General features: G+C 30.6%; 7 protein-coding genes across 7 annotated transcripts; 5 read left to right on the top strand and 2 right to left on the bottom strand. All coding sequences in view use genetic code 12, as the record gives it.

Moving 5' to 3' along the window:
* Positions 1–332: 332 nt before the first annotated feature.
* RPL36 (60S ribosomal protein L36) lies at positions 333–1,080 on the bottom strand (the record flags this gene model as incomplete). The annotated part of the gene is made up of 2 exons (XM_002418296.1): positions 333–620; positions 1,069–1,080. The coding sequence occupies 2 exons, from the start codon at positions 1,078–1,080 to the stop codon at positions 333–335; spliced, it is 300 nt and encodes a 99-aa protein (XP_002418341.1).
* A 383-nt stretch (positions 1,081–1,463) lies between these two features.
* CD36_18600 (mitochondrial 54S ribosomal protein YmL24/YmL14) lies at positions 1,464–2,276 on the bottom strand (the record flags this gene model as incomplete). Its single annotated transcript, XM_002418295.1, has 1 exon — positions 1,464–2,276. The coding sequence occupies one exon, from the start codon at positions 2,274–2,276 to the stop codon at positions 1,464–1,466; it is 813 nt and encodes a 270-aa protein (XP_002418340.1).
* A 2,429-nt stretch (positions 2,277–4,705) lies between these two features.
* On the top strand, positions 4,706–5,569 carry CD36_18590 (conserved hypothetical protein; the record flags this gene model as incomplete). The annotated part of the gene is made up of 1 exon (XM_002418294.1): positions 4,706–5,569. The coding sequence occupies one exon, from the start codon at positions 4,706–4,708 to the stop codon at positions 5,567–5,569; it is 864 nt and encodes a 287-aa protein (XP_002418339.1).
* A 3,266-nt stretch (positions 5,570–8,835) lies between these two features.
* Positions 8,836–11,298, top strand: CD36_18580 (serine/threonine-protein kinase, putative; the record flags this gene model as incomplete). Its single annotated transcript, XM_002418293.1, has 1 exon — positions 8,836–11,298. One exon carries the CDS (start codon positions 8,836–8,838, stop codon positions 11,296–11,298), a length of 2,463 nt encoding a protein of 820 aa, XP_002418338.1.
* A 772-nt stretch (positions 11,299–12,070) lies between these two features.
* On the top strand, positions 12,071–13,939 carry CD36_18570 (conserved hypothetical protein; the record flags this gene model as incomplete). Its single annotated transcript, XM_002418292.1, has 1 exon — positions 12,071–13,939. The coding sequence occupies one exon, from the start codon at positions 12,071–12,073 to the stop codon at positions 13,937–13,939; it is 1,869 nt and encodes a 622-aa protein (XP_002418337.1).
* A 677-nt stretch (positions 13,940–14,616) lies between these two features.
* Positions 14,617–17,670, top strand: CD36_18560 (GPI ethanolamine phosphate transferase, putative; the record flags this gene model as incomplete). Its single annotated transcript, XM_002418291.1, has 1 exon — positions 14,617–17,670. The coding sequence occupies one exon, from the start codon at positions 14,617–14,619 to the stop codon at positions 17,668–17,670; it is 3,054 nt and encodes a 1,017-aa protein (XP_002418336.1).
* Positions 17,671–18,236: 566 nt separating this feature from the next.
* CD36_18550 (glycosyl hydrolase precursor, putative) lies at positions 18,237–20,747 on the top strand (the record flags this gene model as incomplete). The annotated part of the gene is made up of 1 exon (XM_002418290.1): positions 18,237–20,747. One exon carries the CDS (start codon positions 18,237–18,239, stop codon positions 20,745–20,747), a length of 2,511 nt encoding a protein of 836 aa, XP_002418335.1.
* Between the last annotated feature and the right edge of the window lie 129 nt (positions 20,748–20,876).

Below are 20,876 nucleotides of genomic sequence, written 5' to 3'. Positions count from 1 at the left end.
GTTCGCTTTCCGCATGGAACAAAATTGTACGTCAACGGATTGGTTGGTTGGTTGGTCAAAATCGGTGCAGAGAAACAGAAAAGAGAAAAGAGAAACAAAATAGAAAATGCATCAAAGCATAATACTAGTATATTAGCCAAACATCAGTTTCTATACTACCAACAGTTTACATTTATTGTTTGGCACGCCAGTTCCTTATAAATATCTACCTTCTAGTTTTTTTTATCTCCCCCTGCCCCTCTCTCTTCTTGTTAATATTTTTACATATATATTAATAATGAGTTGTTATGAATTTTAATGTACAAGTTCACAAAACAAAACAAAAAACATGTTTAATGTCTTCTAGATTCAGCAATAACTTGAGTCATTTCTTCAACTTTTCTTAAAGCTCTCTTATGAGTACCTAATCTCTTTTTAGCCAATTTCTTGGCTCTTTTTTCACCAGCATTTCTGATCAATTCAATCAATCTTCTTTCATATGGAGCTAATCCAGCAACTTCTTTAACAATTGATCTAACGAAAACAGTTCTTTGAGATGAAGCACCTTTTCTGTATGAGATTTTTGGGGCAACTTCTTTGGCAGTAGTTTTTCTACCTTTGTTAACACCTGCAGCAATTCCTATTCAAAAAAAAATTTGTTAGTATATATTATTTAATATTCCTTTTTTTTTTGTTAATTAAATTTGACATTATTTCCCACTGTTATATAGACTTGTTGTTATGGTTTAGGTGATTTCTATTTTCAAAACATGTTGGTTAGGCACAAATGGTTGTGTGAATAAATCTGTTTCCAAAAAAACTTGATAACAATCATTCCTTTCACTACTAATATGTATTTGATCTTTAAAATTAATGATATTATTAATGACAAATAACCCTTTTTCTTGGTGGTTGTCCATGGTAGATTAAATTTTAGTAATTCTGGTTGATTGATGATTGAAAATTGAAAATTGTTGTACATCAAAATTAATCATTAACTTCCTCTAATAAACACTTTCTTAATATCTTTCCATTCCATGAACACAACTGTCTATATTTATAGTGGTAAACTGTGATTAACCACATACCTGACTTAGCCATTTTTTGTATACTTGATCTAATATTAACTGGATGGTTCAATTATAGAAAAGTTTTTGAAAAAAATTTACTTCTTTTTTTTTCCTTGACTGAGTTTACTGTGTGTGTGTGTGTGTATTGTGAGAGACAAGGGATGGGTGCTCACACTTTGTCGTCCTAACACTCATCTCCATACTAATTATTAACCATTTATACACTACTTTTTTTTCTCTCGTGCAAAAAAACTTCATTAGGGTTATAGCCCTAATTGTCTTCACACGCATTATAGAATCTATTTACTTCCTATCTTTGGTGGTTCAAAAAGTATGTACAAAAGTTTTATTAATGTGTTAGGTTACGTTATGTTATGTATGTGAAATCTATAACTATTTACATTGATATGTTAATTATTTGGTGGCCAATCCTGTGAAATCCCAATTGTATTGTTCCAATTTCTTAACAATTTGTTCATAAGACCACCAACTATAGTCTCTTTCAAAATGGAATGGTTTGATTGGATAATAAGAATCCCTTTGGACAGCTTCATATAATTCAGATAACAAAGCATCTTTAGTAGCATGAAATTTCAACCCATCAGAATTAATATATTGGATTTTCTTAGTTGTACCATCCAGTAGAGTGATATTTCCTCTTTTATCTTGTTCACGTTCTTGTAATATTCTGTATCTTAATTGCCAAGCTTTTAACCCCATGGTTTTAACTCTTGCTGGAGTACTTTTCAATAAATATTGATCTAATCCTCCTTCTTTAGATATTGTTTTTAAGACTCTTGTTGCCACTCGTAAACGTAATCTCTTATTTAAAGTTTCTGACCATAATTTGGTCCATTGAACATTTGGTCTATGGACTCTTAATGTTTTATTCAAATATTCAGAACATGATTTGGAACGTTTACGTTGTAATCCACCATATAATCCACGATTTTGTCTTTTAAAAAAACGTGGTTCATATTCATATTTTGGAAATTTAGGTAAATCTTTAGGAATACGTATATGATCAGGACGTTCTTGGCCAATTTCATAAACAGTCTTATCAATTGGTTGTAATTGTTTGGTGATTTTATAAAATTTATCATAAGTTCTTTTGGTTGATAATGGTAATGTTGTTGATAATTGTCTAAATCTAATTATTGAATATATCTGTGGCGCACATGATATACGAGGAATAGGAATAGATACTAATCCTCTAAACACGTTCATTGTGAGATTTGCTTTATAAAGTACCCAACGAGTGTTTTCGTTGTTAGATGTTGGAAAGATTTTTTTCTTTCATTTTGTAATATTCGTAGATTTGATTTGGGACAAAAAAAAAAAGAGCAGCACACTTCTCACAAATAAAACTGAGTTAAAGGATGAGTTTTGATTATTGTACACGACAACAAACTATTGTTGGATTCTTTACCTAAAGGTTATTTAGTTATCACGGTTGCAAAAAAAACAACAACAAACAATGATTAACAATAAGAAAGGTCAAGTATGGAAATCCTTTAGTGAGTTTAACATTATCATAGGGTATTTGTTCTTGTTGGTGCAGAACAGATATAACAAATTGTAGTTCACACTAGGGAAATCTGGAGTTAATATAAATTACTACCTAATGTGATGGTTACCCTTTTTCTATATGCAACGTACAAGGTTTAAGATTATAGCATTATAAAACTACTGCTTTTCAGTATCTAAATTAATAAAAAGAAAGAAGGTAAAAAGCTGGACAGTTGATAATTTTTGTTTAAATTTGATGAAAATATCAACCAAAAAATGCTTAAAAAAAAAAAACAACAACACCTTATCTAACAATTATGTTTGTTCAGCATTACTACCTGTCTATTTAACATTCTGAAAATCAAATATATACTAGTAAAAGTAATATAACCTAGCGGTGTATATGTAGTGGTAATTTTACTTGGAAAGGAATAAAAATTGTTGTGGTATTGTACTTTACTCAGACCATCTTACTTTTCCCTATTGAAAGTAGATATGCAATTGAAATATCAACAATTACAATAAAACGGTTGGCCAGATAGTCTAGTCTAGACCTAATTAACGGCGCAGATCCGTATTCCAAAAACAGTTGGTGACCACCCAAATACCCTTTAAGAAATTTTCGTGGCGCCGCACCAAAATTTCCTCTTTAGTAATTTTCTATATATAAGTTTGTACGCGCTTTTGTTTTGATTTGTTTTTCTGTATTTTGTTCGTGGAGGAAGAGAAGATTTGTTAATACTTTGTATATCCTTTCTTTCACTTCATATTACATGATCGAACACAATGGAAGTGACAGTATTTGATTTAGACTCTATATCTTTGAAGCTGGCTATTGATGATACTTTGAAAATTTAAGAAACGTCTTTTGAGGTAACTTGCAATTCAATAATTCCCGAAGAAACACCTGAAATAGATCAATTGGTCCATGAAGCAGTACCACTTTTAATTGAATTGGCACAGAAAGATGAATCTTTTCAATTTCCAGTACATGAGAATATGAACAGTTTAATAAAAGACTTTTTGCAATTATCATCTATCAGAAAACAATTTGTTAATGCTCTTCCGCATTTCATCGCCCTACTCCAACATCCAGATATGGACCCAAACTTTGGCAAAAGGATTTTCGATAAAGACTATTTGAATAAAAATTTTGACAAACTGGAATTTGAAAATAAAAAGCATATGCTTGATCCTAATTATAAACCTATCGCAGAACCAAAGCTAGAACCAGAACCAGAGCCAGAACCACAACCACAACCAACAATAATTTCACTTGACAATATTGAATTTGTTAACTTTGATAACGGTAACCCAGAAGACGAAACACCATTACCTAAATTGAAACGAAAACGTAAATTGAAACCTAAAGTGAAACGACAACTTATTTATGAATATGACATACCGCCACTTTCTGTGCAACTAATGACAGAAGCGATCCCAGCAAGTTCAAGAGTAATGAAGTTTTTCTTTCCCGATTTGTTACCTGATAATTTAAGAGCAAAAAGTATAAAAAATGAATTTACCATCGATGAATTTAAACTGTTTTTGAAGACCACAAATAAATATTTTAAGTGGACAACAAACAGAATAAAAAATTATGTATACATGAAATGTGAAAAGGGGAAAAAAGTATTATGAAACGAAATCCGACACAAAAAAAACAGGATGCCTAGCGTGTATTAAATTACAAATAAAAAACGGGATAATCCAAATGGAATATTATTTTCATCATAATCATTCATTTATTGACTATCATGACACTGTCAAGGCGACTGTGTGTGATCCTGTTCGCAGTTGGCTAATCAAACAAGCTCTTGAAGGAAGGGATTGGAAGTGGGTTAATCAGCAAAGATCAAAAGTTAACTTTGGTACAAACGTTACAAGTTTTGATCAAAGTTTGAAGTTTAATTGCCAATTATACCATAGAATCAGACATCGAATGGGTAGGATTACAGGTAAATTCTCCGCGTACTTAGAAGAAAGTTTAAAAGGATATCAACAACTTCTTTCAAAAAATGGTTATGTGAATTTTTGGGAAAACTTGAATAATAACGAAAACAACGAACAGCCCAAAACCTGGGGGTTTGCTTTTTCAACTAATTACATGCTAACCAAGTTGAAAAAAATATGGAGACACGGTTTTTATGGATGCAACGCATAACGTTGCGAAAGGTTACAAAGTTGGTACTGTCAAAGAGAATGTATTTCTTTACACAATCGTGGTCTTTGATCCCCAAACAGGTCAAGGGGTTCCAGCCGCGTGGCTTTTAACGAACACTCAAGGTTCTTATCCACTTTATTTATTACTTCAAGATTTGAAAACTAAGCACGAATTTAAACCCTCCTTAATTTGTATCGATTGTTCGGACATTGAAAGAAAAGCCATTCGGGCAGTTTTCCCTAATGAAAAAGACCATGAAATTTTGTATTGTTTCTTTCATTTGAACAGAGCACTTAAAAGGAAAATAAATGATCATATCTCATTGAAAAGTAGTACTAATAATTTTGAAATGTTGCTCAAGAAGGGTATAATCACTCCAGATGTAGTGGAAAAAAGAGGAGATCTTCAAGGATGTAACGATATGCTGTATCAAGACACTCCTGTTTTCTCTGACGAAGAATTTTGTGCATTTTTGGACTCAATAGAAAGCCAGACTAGAGGTGGATTAGAAAATAACCCAATAGAGAGCTTACTACATAATCCCAATGACGATTTAAGTGTTGAAAAACATATTGACGAAATTCGTGACATTGAAAATTTTCTTGCATATAACAATTTTGAAATCGACGGTCAAATTGAAGATGCTAACAATAAAGATGTTAAGATTGAAATACCAAAAGCTTCCCCGAAAACACCAGATGATATTAACAAAGTGGGGGAACTCGCTGCTGAGGGTTTTTATCTAATAATATCTTCAAAAAGTGAAGAAGAGGCCAATCAAAGAATCGATGACTACACTGCAGCATTCTTAGAATATCCATATTATATTACATACATCCAGTATTAGTTGAGTAGGAAAGAATGCTGGTTGAAAGGGTATTCAGTCAACCAGCGTGGAATTGATTTTACCAATAGTCTTATTGAGTTTTGGCATTCTGTGTTAAACGAGAGAATCTTGAACGAATCAGGGATGGAAAGGGCTGATAACGTAATTTACACCTATTTCTATAAAGTTCTACCATACTATAAGAATAAGGATGATACGTGCGATGGACACACTAACAAACCAGATCTTACACAACCCAGTAAAGAGAATAAAGATATAGTTGATACTTTAACAATGGAAGACATTGAAAAGAGAGTGGAAATCAAAGGTTCAAAAAATATTAGTGCAATCATCCACACAAAAAGACGTATTTTATAAAGTCCAAAAGAATGGGAATACTTTTTCATGTAACTGCAAAAACTATCATCCAATTAAGATTTGCACACATGTTTACATAGCCTCAAGATATATATCTGTGCACCCCATTAAAGGAATATCCAAGAAAAGAAAAGCTGAAGCTACAGAAACTATTAATAAACTGCAGAAGGTTACACAGGCTATAGAGATTAACAATGAGGTATCCAACTATCAAAATAAGTTTGTCACAACAAATTTTAAAACTAGTCAAGAATACGAGGCTGATTTATCAAAGACACAAAAGTATTCATTTCCAGTTACATCACTGAATTACAATTATGCGTCAGTTAGTACAGATTCACAAGTCATTCCATTCAGTCAACCAGTTGTTGAGGCAGATCTTCCTGATATTAATGAACCAGAGGAATTCTATCCGGCAATTACAGTAGAAGAGTTTCAAAAACATGGATTGGAAGCTATTGAAATGATCAAAAATGTCATGGGGTATGCTAGTGAAAATTATACTGACAAGATATTATTAAACTTAGGTAATCAATTTAGAGAATTCACCTCCAATATGAGGAAGAATCTTCCAAATAATCCTAAAACGGCAAAGCAAAGAAGATGGTAATAGAAATATTGGAATGTTGCTTATTTTATTGTCGATATACAATACTTGTAATTATATTTCATAGTAATTCAACTTTTGGATTTGGAAAAAAAAAAACGGTGATACCAGAATTGGTGCGAGAATCGCCTGAAGAATTGGGCCCAGTTGGTACAAAGTTTGGTTTTGTTGGTGGTAAGAAAAGTTTTAATGCTAAAGTCATGAATAATTTAATTAAAAATTTGTAAAAACCTTAGCAAAAAAAAAAAAATAAAGGTAAAAAAAAATTTTATTGTTCCGAATTAGGAAATTAGGAAGCCGCATCCAATTTACAAAATTTTGGTCACTATTTGTTTTAGAATCGGGATGAGTGGTCTAATAACGTCATGATAAGAGAAAACTTACAATCTTAGTTACACAAACTTTACCTAACCATATCTGCAGACATAAATTTTCAATCTAGTTAAAAAAGAAAACGCTTTGGAACACAAACACAAATACAAACCATCCAAATACAAAAAACAGAAGAAAACAGAAGAAAACAAAACAAAAAGACACCGATTGGTTGAGAGTCTGGTGTGTCCAACTGGCTGGTTACCATTGTCTATAATTTAGGACTTTTATTTGTCAAGGTCGATGTTTCCTTTAGTTTTTATTTCTGTGTAGTATCCTGTTATCAACAAATCAAATTGTTTCCAACTTCACTTGGCACAGTTCCTACCCAGAAAATGAAGGGTACGGAAAAACATAACAAGTTTAATTAAAAGGTTCAATAATTATTCCTCATCTTCTCCTCTCTCCACATCTTTTGTTCCTTAGTCGTTATTCTTCGTTAAGTCTAAAGTTTTTTTTTTTTTGTTTTTTTGGAATTACAAAAAAAAAAACACACAATGACAAAACAAAATTTTAGAATAATTTTAGATGAATAAAAAGTCGGCAAATCTAGTTTCATTTCAATGTCATCAAACTGAGGGCTGACTAAAGTAGCCGGTACAGAAAAGAAAAGTAGACCAGTATATTTGATATTGATATGAAAAAAAAAAAAAAATTGTTTAACTTACAATGTTGGTTGTTGTTATTATAATGACCTCTATTTTTTCATTAATTCTATTGCAGAAAATAAACCCTTTTACAGAATAATTCCTATGGATACAGCAAATCTAGTTAAACGAAAATTGTTCTGCATGAATATACTGTTTGTGAAGAGAAGATCGCCAGGGCCAATAACCTGAAACCCATCAACCAACCAACGTATGAATGCAGAGGAATGATAATTTTGCGAAAAAGGAAATAATTTGCGTCATTGTAAGCGTAAGTAATTTTCCTCATCTTTAATGATGATGAATGAATGGTTGGATGGATAGTGGACACGAAAAAATAATTGCACTTGCTTTTGTGTCGATCTTGAATCTTGTTTATATTCATCACCATTACTATGAAGCCCTTTTTTGTTACTGTTCACTTGTATAAAAAGTGTCGGTCTTAGTGTATACCAATATCAAGTGTTTTCGTTACTATCCGTTTTGCTTGAAGTATTACTTAACTTCTAGGAAAGACCATCAGATTAGATTAGATTAGGGTAGAGATCCAAATTGGGGTTGATTTACAATTTTAGTCCCAAAACTCCTTGGTTGTTTGCTTGTTATTACAACAGCAGCACTGTTGTTAATTATTGATTAAGTAATCGTCTTGACTCATAGAATAAATATCTCTATCTTAGTAGTCTTGTTTGATGAAAGTAGAGTACAAATTGACACCATTAGTTGTTGCAATGAATGGCAAAACTAATGATACATAGCATCAATGTAACAACAACCAATACAATAAACAATAGTACTTAGTGGTGGTGATGATGGATAGTGATGAACAATAAATCTACGATAATACCGCAAACTCGAAAAAAAGAAAGAAAGAAAAAAATGACAGACAAAAAAAATAGTAAATACAATAACAACAACTAAAAATTAATAGTGCGTGCGTGTATATCTGTGATTTGTGTGTGTGTATGTGTGTGTGTGTGTGACAGAAGATAAAAAAAAAAGGGAAATTGAAGGAAGGAAAAAAAAAAAAAAAAAGAAAAAAAAAGTTTGGATTAATCATCATCAATCCATCATCAAGATTGAAAAGGAATTGAAGGGAAAGAGGGTTTTTTTATATATGCAATTTATTTTTCTTTCTTTTTTTCATTTTAATTTTCATTTGCATTTCAGTGATATATATAATTAATTATCCAATTAGTTTAATATATTTTCAACAAATTCAGTTTATAGAATCCACATATACAATTCGTTTTTCTTCTTCGATAACATCCTTACAATCTTTAATGGTAGATTTTGCAAAATCATTGTTTGGTTTTGGTAATTATAAAAAGGAATCATCATCATCAACATCACAATCTCCCACTCCACCACCAAGTTCTCATTCATCTCAAGTACAGCAAAGCTCAAACATAGAAGAATATCATCAATCTCACTTATCTCAAGAACAACAACAACAACAACAGCAACATTCTCACCATTATCAACCGCCGCACATGTCTGAACAATCACAACATCTTCCACAACAACAACAACAACAACCAGGGACAAACAAATTTTTTCCGAAAACACTAGTGAGTGCAGCACCAACCACTGCTGTTGCCAACCATTCATCGGTTTATGGAACAACAAGCACAACAAGCAATAATTACTCTGAAGCATATTTGAACCAGACATTCAAGAATAATACCTACAACCCACAGCAATCACAACAACAACAACAACAATCACAATCACAACAACAACAACAACAGCAACAACAATATTCTGCACCATATCAATATTCCTCAAATATCCAACAATTACAACAACCATATGGCAACCAATGGGAACCATCACAAGATCAAGATGCAAACATCATCACAATTGATAAAACTGGTAATAAACTTAGTCCTACATCTAGAGACTCACCAATTAAAGGCAAATTAAAAGTCACGATATTAGAAGCCAAAGACATTTTTGCCACTCAGCCTTATGTGGTGTGTAGTTTTGAAAGTTCAGAATTTGTTACTAATGCTCCTGATTCGTATGGGAAATCACCAGTGTCATCATTTGGTCATAATAATAGTAATAATAATAACAGTACTAATAATAATAGCCAAGGACATACTAATGGACCAAGAAACATGTATAATTCCAATCATGGACCTTCACCAAAGGCATTACCTATGAAAAATAGTGGTGGTAATCTATTTGGTCAAAGACCTTCAATGTATCAAAGACAATTATCTACACCTCATTTGAATTTACCTAATGATTCTTCAAACCCGATTTGGAATCATGATACTATATTTGATGTTGTGGGACTGAAATCTGAATTAGATATTTCTGTTTATGATGGGGCACGAGATGATGCATTTTTAGGTCATGTAAGAATATCTCCTTCCATTGATAAAAATAATAAAAATGAAAGTGAATGGTTACAATTAGGTGCAAGAATAACTGGTGAAACGGTTTCTTCAGGTTATATTAAAATTAAATGGGAATATACTTTATTTGATAATAAAATCAAACGATCATATGGACCTGATGATTTCCATTTTTTAAGATTATTAGGTAAAGGGACATTTGGACAAGTATTTCAAGTTCGTAAAAAAGATACTAATAGAATTTATGCTATGAAAATTTTATCGAAAAAAGTCATTGTTAAAAAAAAGGAAATTGCTCATACTATAGGGGAACGGAATATTTTAGTTCGAACTTCAGCAGCATCATCACCATTTATTGTGGGATTAAAATTTTCTTTCCAAACTCCATCAGATTTATTTTTGGTGACTGATTTTATGTCAGGAGGTGAATTATTTTTCCATTTACAAAAAGAAGGTAGATTTAATGAAGATAGATCAAAATTTTATACAGCAGAATTAATTCTTGCATTAGAACATTTACATGATAATGATATTGTTTATCGTGATTTAAAACCAGAAAATATATTATTAGATGCTAATGGTCATATTGCATTATGTGATTTTGGATTATCAAAAGCTGATTTAAATATGGATGGTACTACCAATACTTTTTGTGGAACCACGGAATATTTGGCTCCAGAAGTATTATTAGATGAACAGGGATATACTAAAATGGTTGATTTTTGGTCATTAGGGGTATTAATATTTGAAATGACTTGTGGTTGGTCTCCTTTCCATGCAGAAAATACTCAACAAATGTATAAAAATATTGCCTTTGGTAAAGTAAGATTTCCTAAAGATATATTAAGTCCTGAAGGTAGATCGTTTGTGAAAGGATTATTAAATAGAAATCCTAAACATAGATTAGGAGCCACTGATGATGCCAGAGAATTAAAAGCTCATCCATTTTTCGCTGATATAGATTGGGATCTATTAAGAGCTAAAAATATTCCTCCACCATTTAAACCTCATATAATTTCAGAAACCGATATTTCTAATTTTGATACTGAATTTACATCAGAAAATACTTCAGCATTGAAAAAACAAATGGAAATGGCAACAACTCCATTATCACCAGGAATTCAAGCAAATTTTAAAGGATTTACTTATGTTGATGATTCAACTATGGATGATCATTTTGCTGCTAGATCATATAGAGCTAATGCATTTGCATTTAGACCTCCAGGTTCATTTATACCAGGAGATCCTAATTTGCCTCCTGATGAAGAAGTCCTTGCTGAACAAATTGAAGAAGAAGATGATAATGATGATGAAATGGAAGTTGATAACGATGATCAACATATGGATGATGAATTTGTTAATGGAAGATTTGATCTTTAAAAATGACGAAATCATCTCTTTGAATATCTTTTTCTCATTTGTATTCCTTCACAGCATCATCAACTTAATTTAATTTACAATAATTAAACCATTCATTCAATAGAGTTTTCCCCTTCATATTCCTCCTCCCATTTTGTGCATTATTCATTGAGTTCCCCCAAATTTTGGTTGTGAAACTGCTATATTTTATTTTATTTTATTTTATTCTATTTTTTTTGCTTTATTTTTTTGTTTCATTTGATTTTGATTTTGATTTTGATATTTAACTGTTTCAATTATATCATCAAATGGTTTCCATCCACATACACACACACCCCTACACATTTGGACTCGAGTTTTTTTTTTTTTTTTTTCTTCAAATCATCATCTATTTTTTTTTTTTTATCCATCTTTCTTTCCTTTCTTTGTTTTGTTCTTTTTTTATTATTATTAGTATAAAGTTGATATATGTGTAATTTATTAGTATAGAAATAGAAATATATGAGCTGATAGTTGTGTAAATTATGTTTGATATTTTGACAATGACAAACACAGAGGGAGAGAAGAGGAGAGGAGAAGAGAGGAAATGGTAATACGTAAATCTAAAAGCAAAACAAGCTTTATACAAGGAAGAAAATCTTCACAAACACTCACCAAATCACATACTCAATGAAGGAAATATTGTTATAGAAATAAAGGTTAGATGAGCGGTCAGTGTGGTAAGTTGGTTTGGTTGGTTGCCAGAGAGTGGTGATAAATGAATGAATAGTCTCTTATCTGTTGAGAGGCATATATGTATGGTGTGTGTAATATTGGCCAAAAACTTTTCTTTCTGAGAACACACAGTAAGAAAAAAAAAAAAAAAACTTTTGGAAAAAAGCCCACCAAAAGAAAAATAATAAATAATAATAATACAAAACAATACAATACACTAACTTCCTCCAATATTATTAGTTTTGAAAAAATAATTATACTCAATACCATGGCTCATCCAGGTAGACCAAGAGGTCGTATGAATAAAAAGACATTACAAGCACAAGCTGAACTTGCTCGAGCACAACAAGCTCAAGCTCAAGCTCAAGCCCAGGCACAAGCGCAACGAGCGGCAGTAGGTGGTCAATTAGTCCCAGGAGGGAATGGAGGAGGGATTCCTCCTCCACATCAGAATGGACAATCTCAATATTCTACTAAAGAAGAAAGTCTTGGGGTTCAATTACATGATGAAGCAGATTTGATTTCTTTTAGAAATGATGCATTGTTTCGATACATAACTAATCATGAATATATTGAGAATGTGACGAGTAAATTAATTCATACTTCGAAAATAATTCCTCCAAGTTTATATCCAATAATTCCCAAACCTAATGTTAATAGTAGCAACAATGAATATGAAAATTTGAAACCAGAAGATGTATATTTTGGTGATTTAGGAGCAATGAAATATATGGAAAAGAAATTAACAACAAAATTACAACAAATGGAGAAAAATTTGGATCCTAATTATAATAAATATTTATTAAATGATGATGATGATAACAAAAACAACAACAGTGGCAATAATGAATTTCAATATCATCGAGAAAATACTATGAAATTATCTAAATTACAAGAGAATTTAATTTATAAAGAATCTTTAAATAATTTAGAATTACAATTGGATCAAATTTTAAATGATTATAAAACAAAATTTAATAAAATTTATAAAGAATCACCTTCAATTTATCAATATTCAATCTCAATTGATAAAATTTCTTCAATGATGGAAGTCACATCAGCACCTGAAAATTATAATCCAAAACTGATTAATTCATTTGTTAATATAGGAGGCAATACCAATGCCAATATCAATGGAGATATATCAAATGCATCCAATAGTGATGGTGCCGGTGCTGGTACAGGTACAGATACAGGTGCGGTTTCTGAAATGGGGAATTTCAATAATATTGATGATGATGGCTTGAGTGGGTTTCAATTTTCTAATAATATAGATACATCTAAATTCAATGGGATTAATGGGGTGTCGATGAATCAATTTGGGAATAATTTTCAAGTGTCTGCGAATAATAAACCCGATACCATTAATATCAACAACAATATATCAACAAACAAATCTAATTTGGATGTCAATAATAACAATCATAATCCTACTAACAAAGTCGAATCCACAACCAACAATAAATCACAAGGACTTTCTGAAAATGTAAATTCAACGAACAACAGCAACACATCAAATACCATACAAAGTTACAATAGCAATATCAATACTAATGGTAGTAATGATGACAATATAGAACAAGAGGATATCGATATCGATGATGGGAATAATATAATACCCCATGATAATTACAACAACAACAACAATAATAATAATAATAATAATGCTGATGATGATCTTGTTGTTGAAGGTAACAATGTTGGCCCAAATAGAATTGATGATGGTGATGGTGACGATGATGGTGTTGACAATGACAATGGTACTAATGGATTGGATATGAATCAATTATTTGAAGATAATGGACATGGTGATATAGATCATCTGGAAATGGTTAATGATGATATTGGAGATCTTTATAATTTTGAAACTGGAGGAGGAGGAGATGATGATGACGTTGACAATGGATTAATGGATGGATTAGAATTTGAGCAAGATTTCTTAAATTAAAAAACAAAAAAAAAAAGTTGTCATTCATAAAGATATATATATATATATATGTATTGTATTGTATTTTTGTACTATTAATAGATAATTTGGACTCAAAGATGATACTTCAACTTCAACTTGAAGTTTTCAACATTACAGATTATTAATGTTATGTGATCAATCAATTTGCTACGTTTTAATTAAACAGGTACAACAAAATATCTAGTTTTTATATTTTGTAAAGTATAAATCAATTGTTTGTAAGGAAACATGGATTTCAGATTCCAAAAAGGAGAGGATAATATATTATATTGAATATGTTGTAGAAGAAACTAAGTAAATCAATTCATAAATGATAAAATTCGGAAAAACCGAAAAAAAAAAGAATACAGTTAGAGAAGTGGCACTGAAAAACAACAACAAACAAACAAACAAATATTTTTCTCTTCTTCCTTTCTTCCTTCTTTCATTTTCTAAACAAAATCAATATCAAAAAATAAATTTTAAATTCTCGTGTCAACCCTTCCATCCATTACACCTATCAATAAATACTCTTATTTGATTTAAGACATTACTTATCCACACATACACACACACACACACACACACACCCTCTCTTTCTACTTCTTTCCAATAGTGTGAAAGTTTACTTCTTATTATTATCACCAACGACAAAGGAAAAAGGACTATATTTAATAATGCAACAAGACGACGATGATTCTTTGACCAATCGATCGTCACCTCCGTTGGCATCCAAAGATTCACGATTACAACCACCAACTAGAACAAGAATAAGACAACAAAAATTAAAATATTCTTTTATTGGTTATATTATTGTATTAATATTTCTTGCCATTACCCAATTTATTGGAGTTGGATTTTTCAAAGAAGGTTTTTTACTTTCCCGAACCGTTTTACCAAATATTTCAAATTGTTCACAACAAATTGATTGTATGACTCCTAGATTTGAAAAAGCGATACTATTGGTTATTGATGCATTAAGATTTGATTTTGTTATCCCAATACCGGAATCAAATGAATATTATCATAATAATTTCCCTATTTTATATGATTTAGCATCATCATCATCATCTCAAAATAATGCCATTTTATTGAAATTTATTGCTGATCCACCTACAACTACATTGCAAAGATTAAAAGGATTAACTACAGGGTCATTACCAACATTTATAGATGCTGGTTCAAATTTCGATGGTGATGCCATTGATGAAGATAATTGGTTATTACAATTACATAAAATAAATAAAACAATAGCATTTATGGGAGATGATACTTGGAAAGCATTATTTAATGAATATATTGATCCAAATTTTAATTTCCCTTATGATTCATTAAATGTTTGGGATTTAGATACGGTAGATAATGGAGTTATAGAACATTTATTTCCATTAATAAGTCTAAAAGAGGAGAATTGTACAAAATGGGATATACTAGTCGGTCATTTTTTAGGAGTAGATCATGTTGGTCATAGATTTGGTCCTAATCATTATTCTATGAAAGATAAATTAAATCAAATGAATCAAGTCATTTCTAAAGTGATTGAGAATATTGATGATAACACCGTGTTAATAATAATGGGAGATCATGGTATGGATTCAACTGGGAATCATGGAGGTGATGCACCTGATGAATTAGAAAGTACATTATTTATGTATGCCAAAAATAAAAATTTTTTGAAAAAAGATCAATCATTTTATAATATTAGTGAATTAGGTAAAAATTATCGATCAGTTAATCAAATTGATTTAGTCCCAACAATTTCATTATTATTAGGATTACCTATACCTTATAATAATCTTGGATTCCCTATAGATGAAGCATTTGGAAATTTAGATGAATTATCAGTGGCATCACAAAAGACAATTAATCAAATAAAAGCATTTAGAGATGATACTCCTAATTTATCAGGATCATTAATTGAACAATATCAATCATACATGTCTAATTATTCTACTTTTGGTAATTCTCGGGAACATTATTTACATTTAATTGAACAAGCTAAAAAATATCAATCATTATCTTTAGAGCAATGTAAAACATTATGGGCTAAATTTGATTTAAGATTTATTGGTATTGGAATTGGTATTCTTTTCCTTGCATTAACTTTTATGATAACTTATGCAAGATCAATACCTGCAGTACGAGTACTGACAATGTCATTTGAATTTATTGGATCAGTAATAGCCATGACTATAATGGGATTAGTTTTAAGTTTTTCAATTTATATTGTATTAAAACCAGGAGATTTCACTTTAAAGATTTGTTTAGCCATTGGGGCAGCATTAGGTATGGTGATTGGATTTTGGGCTCCTATAATGGATAGATTTAGTGTTGGGTTTATTTGGCATCAAACTGTGGATTTTTTCCTTTATAATTTCAATACTTGGTCTCTTATGGGAATTTTATTTGTAAGTTTCCATTGTTTAATATTTGCATCCAATTCATATGTTGTTTGGGAAGATAAAATGGTTCTGTATTTTTTAATAACATTTGGTGTTTGTTGTGTTTATGCTTGCTTTATAAATAATAACCTCCTGGAAAGACCAAAAATATTGGCCATTCTGCATGCTATTACTTTCACTTTGTGTACTCGTGTTGTATCTATGGTCAATTTATGTCGTGAAGAACAAAGACCATATTGTGAACCAAATTTTATCAATAGTTGGTGGTCAATATTATTATTACATTTTGCTGCTTACTTATTACCTGCATGTATCAAATCATTTTATATGTTATCTGATTCTTATCATTCAGCAGCTCCATTATGGATAGGTACAGGGTTGAAATTTTTATTATTTATGAATGCAGTTTATTGGACATTTGAATATGTTTCCAATAGTGAATATTTTAATAAATTGAATTTGGTTATAGGATTATCATTGATAAAATCATTGAAATTAGCAATTGCTAGATTGGTTTTATTTATTTCATTGATTCTAGCCAATTTCAGTTGGTCAAGAGGTCCCTTGTGTGTTAAATTAGAATTATCAGATACATCAAATACAATTGATATTGAAGAACTGGATGATATTAGTACTAACAATAACAACAACAGCTACACTAACAATAAAACAGCTACTATTCTTGGGTATGGGAATGTTTATGGATCATCTTACTTTTTGTTAGTATTAAATTTCACCGTTGCTATAATGTTAACAACTAAACCTCTTGGTTCATTATCAATAAGTTTATTAATTGTCCAAATATTATCATTATTGGAAATTTTGGATGTTTTATCAATAAGAAGAAATTTAATTACCCCAATTGTTTTTGGGTTATTAGGATATCAACATTTTTTCAGTACTGGACATCAAGCCACTATACCTTCTATTCAATGGGAATTAGGATTTATGACAACAGAAACAATTGTATTTCCCTTTACTCATTTAAATATTTTTTTAAATACTTTTGGACCATTTTTCATTCCAGCATTAGCAATTCCTTTAATAACCATTTGGAAAATTGTTCCTTCATCAAAACCAATAACATTATTATCACAAATTATCACCAATATAACCACTTTAATTACTTATCATTTATTTACTGGATTAAGTAGTCTAATATTTGCTGCTCATTTTAGAAGACATTTAATGGTGTGGAAGATTTTCGCCCCCAGATTTATGTTAAGTGGATTATTGATTATTAGTTTGAATGTATTTCTTATCTTTGTTGCATTATGGTTTGGTACAGCAAAAATCTTGACACAAATTAATAGAATATTTGGTAAATAATTGATTGATCACAGGCTAATACCGTTTTTTCTTTTCTTTCAAACTGAATCCATATCTTGCAAGCCTAACAAAGTCATGAACAGTAAATACCAATGGGGGGGTGAGGTTTTTTTTTTTTTTTTCAAACATAGAAAGTTTAGTTATATTATATAAAAAGAAGTAAAGACATTTAGTAATAGAAAGTTTATATACGTTTATTTTAGAATTAATAATAATAATCAGGATAAGGATATAATTATAATGATAGGTGGTTACTATTATTATTAAGGTCTTGTGACAATGTAATTACCATTTAATATACACACACGCACACACTACTACTACTACTACCCACCAAGAACTTTGACTGAAAAAAAAAAAAAAAAAAAATGTGGTGATTTTGGTGAATCTGTATATTTACAATGGCCCCCACCTACCAACACTTCATCATCACCATTAAAGATTAGTAGATTTGTATCTTGATTCCTGATTCCTGATTTGTTGTGATATTTTACATCTCATTAACTCAACTCCTGTCATTCAATTTTTTTTTTTTTTTTTGTTTATATTTTGTAATAATCCATGCTATGTTGTTTGGGGTATTTCATAATTACATATTCTTGGTAATAATACTAAGTCTCAAAGTAATCCTAATCCATGCATATTCTCCATATAATTCATCTTTCACACCAGATCATATACGATATTTACAAAATGAAACACAAGCTTTGTTTGATCATGCATGGCAATCATATATGAAACATGCTTTCCCATTTGATGAAATAACTCCCATTAGTTGTGAACCATTGGGACCTGATTTTGATAATTATGAAAATACCGTAAGAAATGATGCTAGAGGAAATATATCACTGATGGTATTAGATAATATAGATACATTAATTATATTTGAACGTTGGGATGAATTAGAATATATTTTACAATATCTACTGGATAATAAACAAGATTTTTTCAATCAAGATACTATTGTACAAGTTTTTGAAACTTGTATTCGTCATTTAGGTGGATTATTATCAGGTCATTTATTATTAACTGATATTACTAATAAACCCATCACTTTATCAAACAAATATCAACCATTGCATAAAATATCGGAAAAATATAATGGATTTTTATTAGAAATGGCTCATGATTTAGGTTTAAGATTGATTCCTTCTTATCAAACATCAATAACAAATATTCCATTACCAAGAATTAATTTAGCTTATGGTTTGAAAAAAGTTCCCCCCAAATTACAACGTGATGCATGTACGTCGGGAGTAATGACTCCAGTTTTAGAATTCACTTTATTATCAAGACTTACTGGTGATCGACAATTTGAATATTATTCTCAATTATCATTTTGGAAACTTTGGTCACTGAAACTGGCATTGAATTTATTACCGATGACAATTGACCCTATTGCTAATCAATGGAAAGATAGTATTACAGGGGTAGGAGCTAGTATTGATTCATTTTATGAATATGCTGCCAAACTGGCGATTTTATTTAATGATGATTATATGTGGACAGTTTTCAAAAGTTCATATCGGGCATTATTAACTCATCTGGCTCAAGGAGGTAAAGGGACCATGATTTTCCCAAATGTGGGGATCTATGATGGGGTTGTTTTCAGTCCGTGGATTGATCTGTTGGGAGCATTTTGGTCAGGATTACAAGTTTTAACTGGACAATTACAAGATGCTATCAAGACTCATGTAGTTTATTTGAAAATATGGGATTTTTTCGATCTGATTCCTGAAAGATGGATTTATAATCATGAACATTATCAAAAAAATAAAGCTAAACGTCATAAGAAACGATTTAAAGCAGAAGATTCCATTGATTTAGAATGGTATCCATTAAGACCAGAATTTATTGAATCTACTTATTATTTATATCGTGCCACTAAAGATCCAATGTATTTACAAATTGGTGAAAGAGTATTAAATTTATTACGTGATAGATATCAAGCACCATGTGGATTAAGTGGATTACAAGATGTTAGAACTGCTGAAAGACAAGATCGAATGGAATCATTTGTTGTTGGTGAAACTTTAAAATATTTATATTTATTATTTGATACTAAAGATGAAATTTTCTTGCATAATACCACAATAATGCAAAATAAAAATTGGATATTTTCTACTGAAGCTCATCCTTTATGGTTGAATAAAAAAATTGACCTTATTGGTGATTCTTTAACCCAATCATCAAATGAAATCTCGTCAAAATTGGGCGGGAAACCTTTTCATAAAAATAGTTTAAAATCTGAAAAGGAATTACTCAAAGTGCCAAACTCAGCATTTATAAGAAATATTACATTACCTCAACCAGAATTAGTTGATATTGAAGGTATTACAGAAGATGTATCACATATTGCCAAAAAACTGCCTTTTGCAGGTCGATTTGATACATGTCAATTAAATCCATGGCATAAATCACCTGATTCATTTCTTGAATCAAGTTATTATAAATGGCCTTATTTGTTTAATGCTGATTATGCATTTGAAAATTCTTTAAAAAAACCACGATATTTGAGTCAAACAAATTTAGATGGTAGTTATATCGAATTGACAAAAGAATTTTACAATAAATTTACCATGTTTACTAGTGCTGCCAATTTGATTTGTCCTCGTACTTCCACTACTACTGTTTATGAAGTGTTTTGGGGAGATATCAAACAATGTGAATATACTGAAGTTTCAGAAATTTATCACACCAGGTTCTCCAATGAGTCTTTAATGGCACCGGGTGATATTTGGATACCGACTTTGAATGGGTTACGCGTTGTATTGGAAGAATTGGTACCTGGTAAAGTAGATACATTCAATAATGTTGTTACTGAAGAACAACTTCTTGCATTACAAGATAGCAATGATGAAAATGACAACGATGATGACGGGATCAGATTAATCAATTCTGGTTTAAGAATTAAACGAGTCAATGGTGTTGTCATCGAGGAAGGTATGATTTTATGGACGCTACCATTTGAGCAACCGGAGGAATCGAATGAAGAAGGGATGATAGGAATAACAGAAGATGCCAGAGTTGTTATTCAGGGTAAAGTAGTTGAGAATTTATTTGTTTGGTATGGATAGATAGATAATTAAATAGACAATATATTAACTTTTGCATTGGACTTTGTATATAGAACACGCGCATTTGGTAGCTTTTTCTCTACATTTTTTTTTTTTCTCTAATTTTTCATCGACCACCAATAGTTAATT

Source organism: Candida dubliniensis, chromosome 2 (assembly GCF_000026945.1).
Source record: "Candida dubliniensis CD36 chromosome 2, complete sequence".
In the NCBI taxonomy this organism is placed as follows: Eukaryota; Fungi; Ascomycota; class Pichiomycetes; order Serinales; family Debaryomycetaceae; genus Candida; species Candida dubliniensis.
Note: the sequence above shows the minus strand (reverse complement) of the source record. Positions and strands in the feature narration are given on the sequence as shown.